This window comes from Agelaius phoeniceus, chromosome Z (assembly GCF_051311805.1).
Source record: "Agelaius phoeniceus isolate bAgePho1 chromosome Z, bAgePho1.hap1, whole genome shotgun sequence".
NCBI lineage: Eukaryota > Metazoa > Chordata > Aves > Passeriformes > Icteridae > Agelaius > Agelaius phoeniceus.
This window is the reverse complement of record NC_135303.1, coordinates 71,439,932-71,453,426: the sequence shown is the minus strand read 5'-3', so window position 1 is coordinate 71,453,426 and position 13,495 is coordinate 71,439,932. Positions and strand designations below refer to the sequence as shown.

At 35.9% G+C, this 13,495-nt stretch overlaps 1 protein-coding gene across 1 annotated transcript in view; it reads left to right on the top strand.

Moving 5' to 3' along the window:
- HOMER1 (homer scaffold protein 1) overlaps positions 1–13,495 on the top strand; it is an 88,320-nt gene that overhangs the window by 31,130 nt on the left and 43,695 nt on the right. Inside the window, exons 4-5 of the mRNA XM_054652671.2 lie at positions 3,758–3,850; positions 9,904–10,046. Coding sequence (XP_054508646.1) covers positions 3,758–3,850; positions 9,904–10,046 — 236 coding nt within the window. The remainder of the gene's footprint in view (positions 1–3,757; positions 3,851–9,903; positions 10,047–13,495) is intronic.

Below are 13,495 nucleotides of genomic sequence, written 5' to 3'. Positions count from 1 at the left end.
TACTTGTTTTTGCTACTGCCCTAGTAGATGAGTCCAAGAACCTACAAGTGTGGTTTTTCTTCAGATGGGGAATTTCGGTGCAGTTTTAAGAGCTTGTGTTTACATTAAGCAGAAAATTTTCATATTTGAAATAAAGAAAAGATTTGGACACCTAAGTGCAATAAGATAAATACATGTTCAGGAAGGAATAATGGTGGCTAGCTGTTTGAAGGAAGAGTAATCATAGCAGCCCTTTTGAGAAAGTATTTATCACTGTCCAAGGATATGCACAGCCTGCCAGAAAACCATTAAAATGAGACCCAGTATAGCTACTTTATTTGGGCAAGCATCAAACTTGTAAGGTTTCTTCCTTTCATAATTACTTGGTTTTCCTTTCCACAAAGCAACACAACCACAGGACTTTCCGAGTGATTCTGGTATTGCATGTGCATTTGTGCACCTATCATTGCTTCAGTGAACTTGAAAACCTCATCAGTTAATTTGGTGTGTATGTCCTAGAAGCACTTGCTTACCAACATGGTAATAACTTCTCTTAATATTTCAATGGCTTTAGCAAAAATGCTAATCTAGTTTACTACTCTTTTAGACTAGCTTGTTTTTAATATTCACAGATGATTCTTTGAAGGCAAAGCATCCTGCTGAAGTCGTGTACACTCTGTTTGCCTGACTTCAAGCTCTAGGTTATCCTTGCCAGTGGAAATGTGTTGGGTTTTTTTAATCTTCATCCTCAGCTCTTCTTTTGCCCTCCATCACCTTCTTAATTACAGTTCTCTCAATCCCATTCTTTTCACTGCCATCAAACAGATGTCTAGGACTTTTAAATACTCCTTTGACATAAAGCTCTATATTGCTGTTGAAAATTTAATCTGAAAGGCTACGGTAGACATTTTTTCTTAATTTCTTTTTTTTGGAGTGGATTTTTGTTTAACTCAGATTGCTGTTTTATGGACAATAAACAAAATTATTAAGAAAAATCCTGAATCACAGACCTTTTCTGAAGATAATGGTGAATCTATGAGCCCTTTTCAGCATACTGTTCCTGTTGTATTATATCTTAATCATTTAACTGATATTCATGTGAGTTACAATTGCCAATTGTTGCTACTACTAAAATTCCTAAAGATTTAACTTTTTGTGTTATTTAAAAATTATAAACATACTGATGGGGAAAGAAAACTTTTCTTTAGATTAGAAGCTGTTCAGCCACTGGAGCTGGTAGGTATGTTTGATTGGGAATCAGAAGACCCAAATTAAATCTGCCCTGTAACTTTAGAGAAATCGTGTCTATATTCTCTTTCTTGTTTTGTCTTTCCCTCAGATTACTTACCCCCACTTCTGTGCATCATAGCCAGGTTTACCAGAGCACTCTGATACAGCTAGCACTTTACGGATTGTAAGTGTTTTAAGTTCCAGAGAGCAAAAGGCAGCCTGCAACCACAAAAGAAGTTGTTCTAGTCTGTGACCAATTTCCACAGTTTAATGATGCAAATAATCCCAGCAGATAAAGTAAACTATTTAGTCTCACATAATTTTCTGCATGTCTTACAGTACATGTTTGACTTCTGTACTATTTGTTTCTCTTTCACATGCCCCTGTCCTTCTGAACTGATTGCTAGAGTTGGTGCAACAATAGCAACCTCTTTTCTGTACAATTATTCTGAATAGAAATTAGTGAAGTGAGACTGTCTGATGGAAAAGTAATGGCACTCTAATCAACTTCACATACAAACAGTATAGAGGAAAATCAATTAAATAGTTCACTAGGCCTTTTATCAATGTTAGACCACAAATTCATCTCAAGACTGCTCCATCAGATGTCGACGATATTTGAAAGGTACCTGTGTTGAAGGATATTCACAGGACCACAATTTGTTAGCAGAGTCCCTCTTGCTGCTGCAGTAGGAGAAACACAATGTCCTCTCACTTTCAGGAAAAATTGAGACTACTTTCTCATTCAGAATATGTCTATGCTTTTGATAGTATCCTGATGTATAAGAAATATCCTTTTAGGGTACTCTGTCTTAGCTTCTTGAGTTAGCTGACCTGATTTATTCCATAAAGCTTAAAGAATATGCTAAATGGAAAGTGCCACCATGGATACTGGCAGCAGCCTTATGTAGTCTCCATGCACAATTTTTCATCCTTTCCTTAAAAATGTGATCTTCCAGAAATCTTCTTTCATACCATGAGACTCATCTTTGTTATTCAGGAATTTTATCAAGAGATAAAATTTGACTTTGACTGTGTCAAAGAATTCTAGAAAATTTGTGAAAATCTCCACCAAATGGGGCTTTTTGGCTCTTTCTTAGAATGCTGTCTATTGATCTATGATTTTTTTTAAAAAAAGTTTCTGTGGCTGTTGTAATTACTGCCTTTGTCTTCAGCCATTTATTTCAAACCTCAGAATCATATTTACCATTTAATAATTCTCTGGTCTTAAGACTGATTTAAATAATAGGTTACCCATGAGATTTGAGGTTTAGGCACAAGTCTTAAAAAAGTAGTATCTGGTTCTGGTGACCTGTTTCATCATCTGTTGCCAATTTCATCATCTGTTTTTTTTGATGCTGGGTTAAACTTTCAGGAAAAATAAGCTTTCAAATAATGTAACAAATGAAATACAGGATACAAGTAGAGAGAAATTAAAGTCCTCAGATACTAGTAGGCTGCCAGAAAAAGGTTTAAAGATGCTAAGGTTTTTAGGTCTTGTGTAGTAAGTGAAATTCTGATTGAAAATAATTGGTGAGGTTGTGCCACGCAAAAGGTAGCCTTTGTACTTTGCATATACACTGAGTGCAAAACAATTTCTTCATATGCTGCTGCCAAAGAGATTTAGAAGCTGCTGGAGAATCTTCTGATATTTTTTCAGAATCATTTCACTCTTAAGCTGATCATATTAAGATAATGGTCTGCATAAAAGAAGTAGGACACAAAAACAAATTTGTGGCCACTCTAGCAATTAGTGTAGTGGCAAGGTGAGAACTGTGAAGCCAATTTTTTTTCCAGCCAGAGAAACCAGGCCCTATTCTTAACAAATTAATTTAATCTTTCAGGTTTAAGAGGGCATATATTTCTAAATTGCTGCTTTAGCCATTTTCTGGAAGAGGTGCATGTAGCATAGGAATAAAGCCTACTATGGCAGTTCCATATGCAATTTCATGATTTAGTGTTCAGTATAGGCAGTTCTAATTCAGTGAATTTGTTCTTTAACTTGATTGATGTCAATGAACGTTCTAGAGATGAACACAGTATTTCCACTGTTTCTTCTCTGATTAGCTCTTGAAATTATAAATGCAGTTAACATTTGGGAAGAAGGCAGTATTGTTTCAGTCATGAAAGAACAAAGTACATTGAAAGCTTTCCTAGCTCATGGTGACCACATTAGGCTTCAGAAGAAGATTATTTATTGTTTGAGGAGGGTAAAACCTGAATCTGAAAGCAGCTATGCAAGGCAGTTTGTCCCTATTATTAGCCATCTCTGAGGTGAGTTTCTTAAAACTACCAGCAACAGATCATGCTTCATTGCATTGTCATTTTCCTGACATATAAAGAGTGTGTATTAAGTGCCTGAAAGGTATGTCACTGCGTAACTCATTTAAATGAGTATCTAATAAGGAGAAAAATTTTTAAAATTACTGACAGAATTTGACATTGTGAAATGCACAGTACAGCATTCTGTTCAGCATGCAATGTATTATTTCACGCCTACCCTTTCTCTCTTTTCTTTTTTTTATTCTTTAAACATATGTACCTTCAGTTTGCTGAAAAATTTCAGGAGTTCAAAGAAGCTGCGCGAATAGCAAAGGAAAAATCCCACGAAAAGATGGAGCTAACAAGTACACCCTCTCAAGTGAGTCTTATTGCCTGATTCAAGTATCATACTTCTTGCCTGTGCTACTTACTGTTATTGTTCTTTACATACATATGCATTAAAAATTAAGGGGCAATTTCTCAGTTACTGTGAATCCTCTCATTGGTCAGCAAGAGTGTCAAGTCTTAAAAATACATTTAACATATACTACAAGGAAATCAAGGGGACTTGTTCACAAAATTGTGGTTTTTATTCCTTTTTCTTTATTTCAGTTTTCCCAAGAAAATGAGTAAACATGTTTATGTAAATGAAGTATACTAAACACTTTTTGCACTATTTCCTATTGTATCCACAAAACTTCAGGTGATGCACTGTAAATAACTTTTATAGAACAATCATTGCACCAAAAATAAAGGTTGAAACAGCAAACCATTTTTTACTTACATCCTACCATGTAGTTTTCTCTTGTGAGATGCATTGAAGGAAGATGATAGATTCACAGGCTGGTTCTGGAGCTTTGTTACAGTTAGCTGTGATGTATAGTAAGAGTTTATAAAAGGTATCTTAAAACACTAACTGAGTTAATCTAGGCACAGAGGGTCAGTTACTATATTCACATTTACATTAGTTATTGCTATAATTAATTGTGAATACATAGAATTTGCTTTGAAAAAAGAAACTTCTTGAGGCTTTTATGCCCCATCTCTCTTGTAATCCCCCTGCCCAAGATTTTTGACTCAGTTAGCTATTTGCTTTGTTTTAAGAAGTAGTGAAGACAAATACAATTCCTTCTCTTGGAGAATGCAACAACTTTAAAACTACAGCAGGGATTCCTGAGTTGAGTAGACGGAACCTTTTTTCTGGGGAGTCTTTTCATTGAATCAGTCTATCTTCAGTGCTTTTTATTGTAATAGTCTCCTGCTCTTTGATGGAGTAAGGATGGCAGGCAGTTTGCAGTGTGCTGCAGAAATAGTTTTATTTCTAGTAGAAAGCTACATCTGGTGTCCTACTAAGAGAAGTCAGTGGAAATCAGAACATACACAATGAACAAGCATCATGTTGTTTTCCCTGTAAGCATTTTGCCCAAATGCTAGACTGGCTTTTGCTGTTAATGGGAAACTTCTTACTCCAATGAAATGGAAGAAAAATAAGGCAGGGATTTCTGTAAGTTTACTTTACTGTCTCTAAATTTTTGATAAATTCCACAGAGACAATGGAAGTATGTATTTCAATATTATACACTTATCAAAAATGCACATTTGACTTTAGAAACAGTGAAGTGCTTCACCCAGGCCTCTAGTTACTTGATGTTATAGGCAAAAAAATTATTATGCTTCTCTTTTGACACATTGATTAATATTTTGGACTCAGAAGTTAAATCTGACACTGTCACGTGGAGTGACTTATTACATGGTTTGATCGTAAATTTGAGCTATTCACTCAGAGGTAAGATGCTTTCTTCTTGCAACTCATCAGGGTTAAAGCTTTCTGAGTGAGCTGAGTGAGCTATTAATTTTGTTCATTTTCCTGAACAGAGTTCTTTTTACAGTTGAAACCTAACATTTTATGCTGTAGGCAGTTACAGAAATGTTACTCGGAGTGATTCTATAATGCCTATTGTGGGCTGCAATTTCATTATGGCACACTTAAGCATAATTTCCTATTCAGGCCTTACTTTTCTTCTCTTTGCTTTTCACTGTGTTGATAAGCTAGTGTATTATTCTGAGTTATTCAGTTAGTGCAAGTGCTGACACATGAGCGTAGTAGTTTTCACATGCTAGTTCCGTAGAGAGAAGGGAATCAAATTTTCAGAGTTTAGAACAGATAAGAAGCAATGGCATCATGACAAACTCCAGCGGTTCTGTGGTACTGGGCTCATTCAGTCAGATTTATAACTGGGAGGAGGATGGGTGCTTGGTACTAGGGAGGAAAGTTGGGACCATAGAGACATTTGAAAGAGCACCTGGTCTCATTTTCATCATCTGCTAAAAGGTGGATGCAAGGCAAACAATTGAATTGCTGTCTTTCTGAATCATGTTCTAGCTGTTCTTCCCCTTTTGCATAGTGATCCATTGCAGGGGGTGAGAGTGTAAGAGGAAGGAGATATTTTTAATGGTCAGTAAATGTCTTGCAGGAACCTGGCTTTTTCAGTGGAGCTTTGGTGGCATTGGCAGGAATGACATTGGGAGGTTTATGAGCTCTGTAATGATAACTCAGGTATCTAAAAGGATCAGTCCCTCTGCAGTCTTGGACATGCAGATATCTTTAATAAGTGTGTTAAATTAGTAATAAGTAGGAAAATACTGCATATCAAAACTGGAAAATATAAACATCAAACTTAAATAGAATGTTTTTTTTCTCTTGGTACAGCTTTAAAAAATGTCCTTTTTATTTATCAGTTACTGCAAGTACTGGATATGGTGCAAGTACTGGATATGGTACATTTCCCACCCTCTCTACTACAGAATTCTAAAAGAGTAAAAGTACACTTTTCTACCTCAGTATGCCCTTACAGATTGAATCTTTATGAAATATCTCTACAACTAATGTAACAAGACACTGCACAAGACATTTGCTGTTCACTATTGTTTGATGCAAGCCTGAAAATATCTCTGCTACATGTGAATTTCAATTCTGAATGCTGTGCAAAAACTTGGGAAACTGCAGAGAAATAGAAATCAAGAGATAGCAGCAAAAATATCTCAGAAATTTGGTATGTATTTGTAGTTCAAATATTTAGCAGACTCTAGCCATGTTAAAATTTCAGAGCAATTTTGCCTTAAGTCCACTGAAATTAGGTTGATTCTGTCAGGTGTTATGTGCTTTAGCAAAGTATTGCTCCTATAAAGGGCCTCAATGGCCAGGAAGTAGAAGTTCCATGTGTTTTTTTGATATTTTGTTTCATTTGATGGAATATGTTCTTCAGATTTTTTTTTAGTGCGTGGGAAACACGTGGTAGAAAGAAAACCATACATAGCCTAATTCGCAGGAGTGCCTTGTCCCCTAAGCAATGCTGGTGCTAATTTTAAACTCTTCATTCTCCTTGTTTCTTTGATACCCCCTTTCTCCGCCTGCCTACCAGCAGGCTTTACTTTAATTTTCCAGAATATCAGATAATAGATAAAATCACCATTTACCTTAACTATAAAGAGAACTTTACTTGTTCAGAGAAAGACAGTGGCCTGGACCACCAAATTAGAAGAGAGGTGCTGCTTTTTTAAATGTAAGTCCCATTGAGTACCCTGGGCTTTCTTGAGATGAAGAGTAGCATATTATTTCTGTGTCAGAGAACCTGTACTTTAAAGCCATCTGTATGAAGACAGATTCATATAATAGTACACAATTTAGCTATATCTGGTATGTCTGGAGGCTTTGGTCTAGAAAGACGTTGTCTATTTCGGGACTTCTAAGACCACCTATGCACATAGCTATACCATCTGTCCATTTAACTGAGCCTTAGGTAATAAAAACTTGCAGTCCTCTTACTATGTTTACATAAAACTGAAATACTGGGTCCCCTGCTTTGCCACCTCCTATTTCCCAGATCTATCTTGTAATACAGGAAATCATTTTGCTTTTGTCATAAAACTTAAGGATCTCGCAGTGGCAAACCACCCATTTCTCAGTTACTAGCTTCCCCATGCACTTACATTTAGATCTGGAGTTCACTGAGCTGCATGAAGCAATAGCCTTACAATTGTGTCTACCTACCTGCACCCCTTTCTTTTAACTTAAAGTAACCTTAATTAGATTTAAGTGCAGAACAAAATAGAGCAGTTTATAGAGTTTGCAGTTGCACCCTATCAGTCTTGAGAGGTTTCACCCCAATCAGTTGGCATCTGAACCTCAGTCCTTTTCTTCTAAGGATGACTGTGCTCTGATAGTTTTTTTTGACCCTAGTCATTTCAGATTAAGACCTTTGTCGGTTTCTGAAATTGTGGGGTGGGTAAATTATTTAAAATCACAGTCTTGTCTGTGATTCTAATAATATCCATTATTATTATGTCTTTTTCTCTGTAGAAGTACAAAATTCAGTTAGAGCTTGTTGAAAAAGATCTGGGATGTTATATGAATTTTTGCAACAAATGCTGCAACAAATGTTTCATACATGTCTGGGTGGCAGTAGCTGGTAGACTTATGCCTCTGCCAGCCAGCGCAGAGAAGCACTATGAAGAATAGCTGAGCCAAGAAGGTGTATGGAATCCTTACTGAGATAACAGTACAATACTCAATATCTAAACATGCTGGATTTGGGGGTTTTTTGTTCATTATTTTAGAACCAATAACTTCTATTTTTTCTGTCCCTTATTGTTATCACTAAAAGGTGGTTTGATTTGTGCTGTAATGTCTACTTGTTTTACTTTAAGGACTCTTCTGTAAGTGCAGAAAAGATGCAACCCTCACTTCTGTGGGTTTTTTTAAAGATGTTGAAATATAAGATGTCTTTTGATGGATACCCCACTATTATGTTTAAATTAAATACTAAATATCACAATGTCATGTCCAATTTTGTAAAATCTGGAGTGGATATGTGAAGTTATAATGGTATACAATAAAAACTTAATTACAGATGCACATGTCACAAAATGTTTCTAAAATACTTTTACTCCTCTAATTAATATAAAATGGGAAAATATTATTTGTAAACATTTATGAAAAATCTTTTCAATTAAAGTGGCTTTTTCTATTATATTTGGTGCTTTGTTCATAGTCAGCTCCATTAGAGTTGTCTGCAAAAAAATTACTTATCAGGCAGGGGTGGTTGTGAATGTGTGGAGGCACTGATTAACCTGTACTTTTTGTGGAGAAGAAACACATTAAAAACTGATGTTTCTTTTGTTCCTGAATTTGCAGGCCATGAACCTTTAGCTATTACATAGACTGGGATGTTTTTCTGCCTTAATTTTTGTTACTTGCATTTCATTCATATTAGAAGTCTACGGAAGTACTTTAATGAAAAAAAAGCCTAGATGGAAATTGTAATTTTTTTCCTTCTATTGAAATAATTTTTTTGCACTCACATTTAAAACATTTTAATAAGTACATTCTGATTTTATGTATCTAGTAGTAGTGTTGCAGTAATTTTATCTTGAAGATACTTATTTATCTTAAAGCTATTCAGATATTTTAAAGTGGTATGTAAATTTTTATAATACATAATGTAGTTTGAGAAACTACATTATGAGAAAAAGAAAAAAATAGAAGAAAAGCATTTAGATTCAGAAAGTCTTTCATTTATTGTCAATGGAAACTGTTCTATCCTATTGGATGATGATGATAATAACAATAATAATAGTAGTAGGAGACAAAACCATGCCATTTGTGTAGAATATTTTTTTTGCCTCTTTATATTATCAATTCTCTTCTTTTTCATACTTAAATGTACACACAAATGTACATGCTGGTGTGATGCAAGGTAATGAAAACCACAGCAGTGCCTTCTGCTGGGAGGCAACCATTAAGTTCTCCAGGTGTTCAATTGCATAGCCATAGCTATGTGTACACCTGGCTGTAGCTGGAGTATTCTACTTTGCAGATAATAGCATGACCAGCAAGAGCTAGGCCAGGCTAACACGCCTATGAAAATTTTTGCTTGTACTTTGGTGAACAAGTGTTCTTTACAGATGGCTTATAGATGAAACTGGGAACGCACTACAAATGGCCCTCCCACTGTTCACAGCACAAAAGCTAGATTTTGAAACAAATACCAGAATTTGTTTCACTGCATTAGAATGTAAAGTATGAGACAAGAATTCCAAGTGTCAAGAGTCACCCACTATGTATCAGAATGAGGGTGGAATGTAATTCCAGGTAAGAGAGAGGTCTGTAGTAAGTGAAAGATTGGATCTTGCAAAGAATTCATATGCCACTTATGTTTTGTGTAAGATAATGTGAATCTTTTGGTAATATACTTCTGTATATTAAATACACATGATGAAATGGGATCATGAGGGATGCTGGAAATCTGAACACCATATTAATACTAACTAAAGTTTGTGTATTGTTTAAGAATGAATGTTAGTGCATTTATGTACATAGCCTTTCTGGGCAGGTTAGTTTGTAATTTAAATATGTTGTTTTTTTCACTTAAGGAATCAGCTGGAGGGGATATTCAGTCTCCTTTAACTCCGGAGAGCATTAACGGGACAGATGACGAGCGAGCGATGCCAGAAGTGACGCAGAACTCAGAACCAAGGGCTGAACCAACACAGAACGCATTGCCATTTACCCATAGGTACAGATTCCATTCCCACATCCTGATTAAGTGATACCTATCTCCTTCCTTGTTAAAGGGACCTTCTCCCATGTTGTTTGGAGAAACAAAACAAACCCACCTCTCACCCCAAAAGCGGACTCACTTTTGGATTTGTAATATTTTTTCTAATTAAAAAAAAAATATGAGAAAATCTCTTGGAATAAGATTTGGGGGAACATTATAGTTTAATCAGCCCTTGAACACTGGTTAGTGTAGGTGTCCCTTTAACAGGAATCAATATGTCAGTGTCTGAGCTCTTAGTAAAATTACCTTCTTCATAGAATATTCCAATTAAATTATTTTTGTACACATTCTTTGAGTGGCTGATGGGACTCAATGTCAACCTTTCATTGACAAGTTCTTGGAAGAAAAGGGACTCTTACAGCATTTTTGGATTATCATGTTTAAAGCAGGCTTTAATTGCACGGTTCTCTGACAGTTGTAAAATTTTTCAACTTTTTTTCAAAATACAAGAGAAGTGTAGCTCTGCTTTAGACTGAATTCTTGTTTTTTGCACTAGGAATGCTGTGCTCTGTTCTTTGAGAAAGGTAGGACTTTTTATTTAATTATGCAAGTGACGAGTTACAATGGATACATCTTGCCTATTAGAAGTAATTGTAAACGAGTTGCTCTCAATAAAACACATAATTTATTGGGACCATGGAGAGTAAGTGAAATACTTAATAAAGTTAGAACACATCTAGAAATACTACATTTATTTTTTAAGTGTTGTGTAATTCAGCCTAAGTAGAATTTAAGAGCTCTTGATCAAATTTTGGGGAATATTAATACTTCAGATATGTTATGCAATTCAAAGTGAGCACAAGTGAAACCAAAATTGTGCAGAACATCTCAGTTTTTGTAAGAGAATAATACTGTTAAGGATCTGGGGAAAAAAATTGCATTTTTCAAATGAGAAAAACCCTCTTACACTATTTTTTTATTTTTATACTGTCACCAGTGCATGTATTATTTTTATACTGTCACCGGTGCATGTATTATACATTTCAGAAGAAATGGTGCATTGTGGGAATGTTATGTGCATGGTGAAGGAGTATTACAAATGTTGCAGATCTATCAGTGCTCTGTAACAAGTTTGTTTAAACTGTTTGAGTATCAAAATTTTCTATCAATATTTTTGTGAAAAGGCGTTGTGATAAAGCCCGCACATGAAAAGTGTGGTTTCTTCTTTTAAAAAATGGTAGTTTGATGATATCCCCTCTGGTTCTGCATATGTAAATATGTTTTCTGGTATGCCAATGTAGTAACTAAGTTTGGTCTCCGTTGAGCATTACTGAAGACACTTTTGAAATCCTGTTGTCATTTTTAATGATATAGAGTAGAGTTTACAAAACTTTTACATGCATTGCATTTTTCTGTCTACTTAATGTATGCAGTGTGAGTGCGTAGTTTTAGGTTTTTGTCCTGTTAGATATCAGTAGCTAGAATTAATCTTCCAACAATAACTCTGCATTTTGAGACTTCTTGTTCATTCTCAAAAGACCAGTGATTTGTCCTGCTAATGGTAGCTTCAAGTTTGTTAATGAAATATTACTGAAGAAAACCCAAGTTTATATACCTCTTTGAAATAAATTAAATTTTTGGAATAGGTAAGAATTTTGTTATAAATTTATTATCATTTTTATTTATTTATTATAAATAAATAAATAAATTTGCATGAAACAATGCACAAAGGAGATGGAAAGTGAAGCCTCCAGGATTGTGTTAATCCTGGTTAAATGGGCATGTTTTTGTAGAGGGTTTTCATAATAATAACTTAGCAACTAGGTAGATACACCTAGCTGCTTGTGCTGTCTAGAACAGTGCTCTCCGCAGGCAGTCTGCTTGCCCTGACTTACCAAGGAAAAAAAAATTAAAACCTTATGTCCCAATTATTGGAGACTCCTTGGGCTTCTCATGTGTCAGGAAAGAGCTGTGCTTTTGCTTGTTGCCTGCCTTTCTGATGATGTGGTGTGTATGTGGCATTCCGTGTGTGATGGAGAAGATGGCTGAAATGAGCCCTTTCCTTGTCCACCCTGGTAACTTCTGCTGATCCTGGGCCTTTTCCTTCTGCATTCTACATTTCAGCAAAGGTAAAGTTTAGTCAGCACTTCTGGGTGAGGAAGGTAATGCTGCAAGGGTGTTTGAGTGTTGTCTTGTTTGTGGAATTTCTTTTCACTGATTTGCCTTTAGTCCAGAAACTGCTGATCAATCTCTAGGTGCTTTTCACAAGAAAAGGCATTGTGGATTTCCCTGCAGTGAGTTTAGCTGTAGGGCATGTGAGAGTCACCCGGGCTGGTTTACCCTGCTGTGAAATAACACTACCATAGCAAGTTCATTTATTCAATAAATGGGAAAGCTCCATTATGCTCTGGCATTAACACTAGATATTTACTGTGTGAAGAATGAAAAGATGTGGTCCTCAGTGTGTGTTGGAGCACACGGAAGCAGGTGTGGGGAGGCACAGAAGGAGCCCATGCAGTCATGGGGCAAGTGCTGTAGCTTCGTGGGCAGCTAAGATGATGTGAGCAGCTCTGTGTGGCAGTGGTGGCTGGCCAGGTGGGAGCTGTGGCTGCCAAGAAGGTTGTCAAACACAGCAGAGCCAGGTGTGTCTGTGACAGAGGAGGGGATGAGTAAAGGTTTGAAGGGGGCCACTGTCAAAACAGTGATTCAAGTAAGGGGTTTCAGGTCCTTATATGAATTGGAGGTCTGATAGGAGTGGAAAAGGTCAACAATTACAGGTGTGAAGGTCATGCTTTAGTTTTTATCCTCCTGCTTGTCATTTTCAATCTGCACACCTGAAAAATGTTGAGTTGGATTTTGTTATAGCGTGTCTTTTTTGGCCATATATGTTTTCTCCTGCCTTGTAGGTCTTAGCATAAGTAACTGAGATCTTTTATTTCAGCTGCATGAGTATGGACTACTTTTGTATTTATAGTTATTTTCTGACCCCAAAAATCAGCATTACTTGAGTCACCAGAGTTTTACTAGAACTCAAATGTCTTATTATTTCAGTAAATAGTTGTAAGAATTGAAATTGACATTCTCCAGAATATGTCTAAAATTCCATTAATTCCCCTTGAGCATTACAGTGCTGAAGTCTAGTTGCTTCAATTTAATTCTAATCTGGAAAGCCCTAATGCTCTTCACAAGCAGTGTAATTCAGATCAACTGCTTGAGAGATAAGTGTACTAAACAGTTACAAGTCGTGCACCAAAGATAAACTCTTGTAATTAAATATCTTGCATTTTTGAAGCTATGTATGTTGGTTAATGTTGAACAATGAAGTAATATTACTGTGAACTCCCACATCCTATAATATTCTACACACTGAGCACTGCTGTCATGGGTAAATGTTGCCAGAACAAATGAGGTAAAATGCAGCTTAAGGAATGGCATCAGAATTTTTAAAAGTCTTGTCCATGACA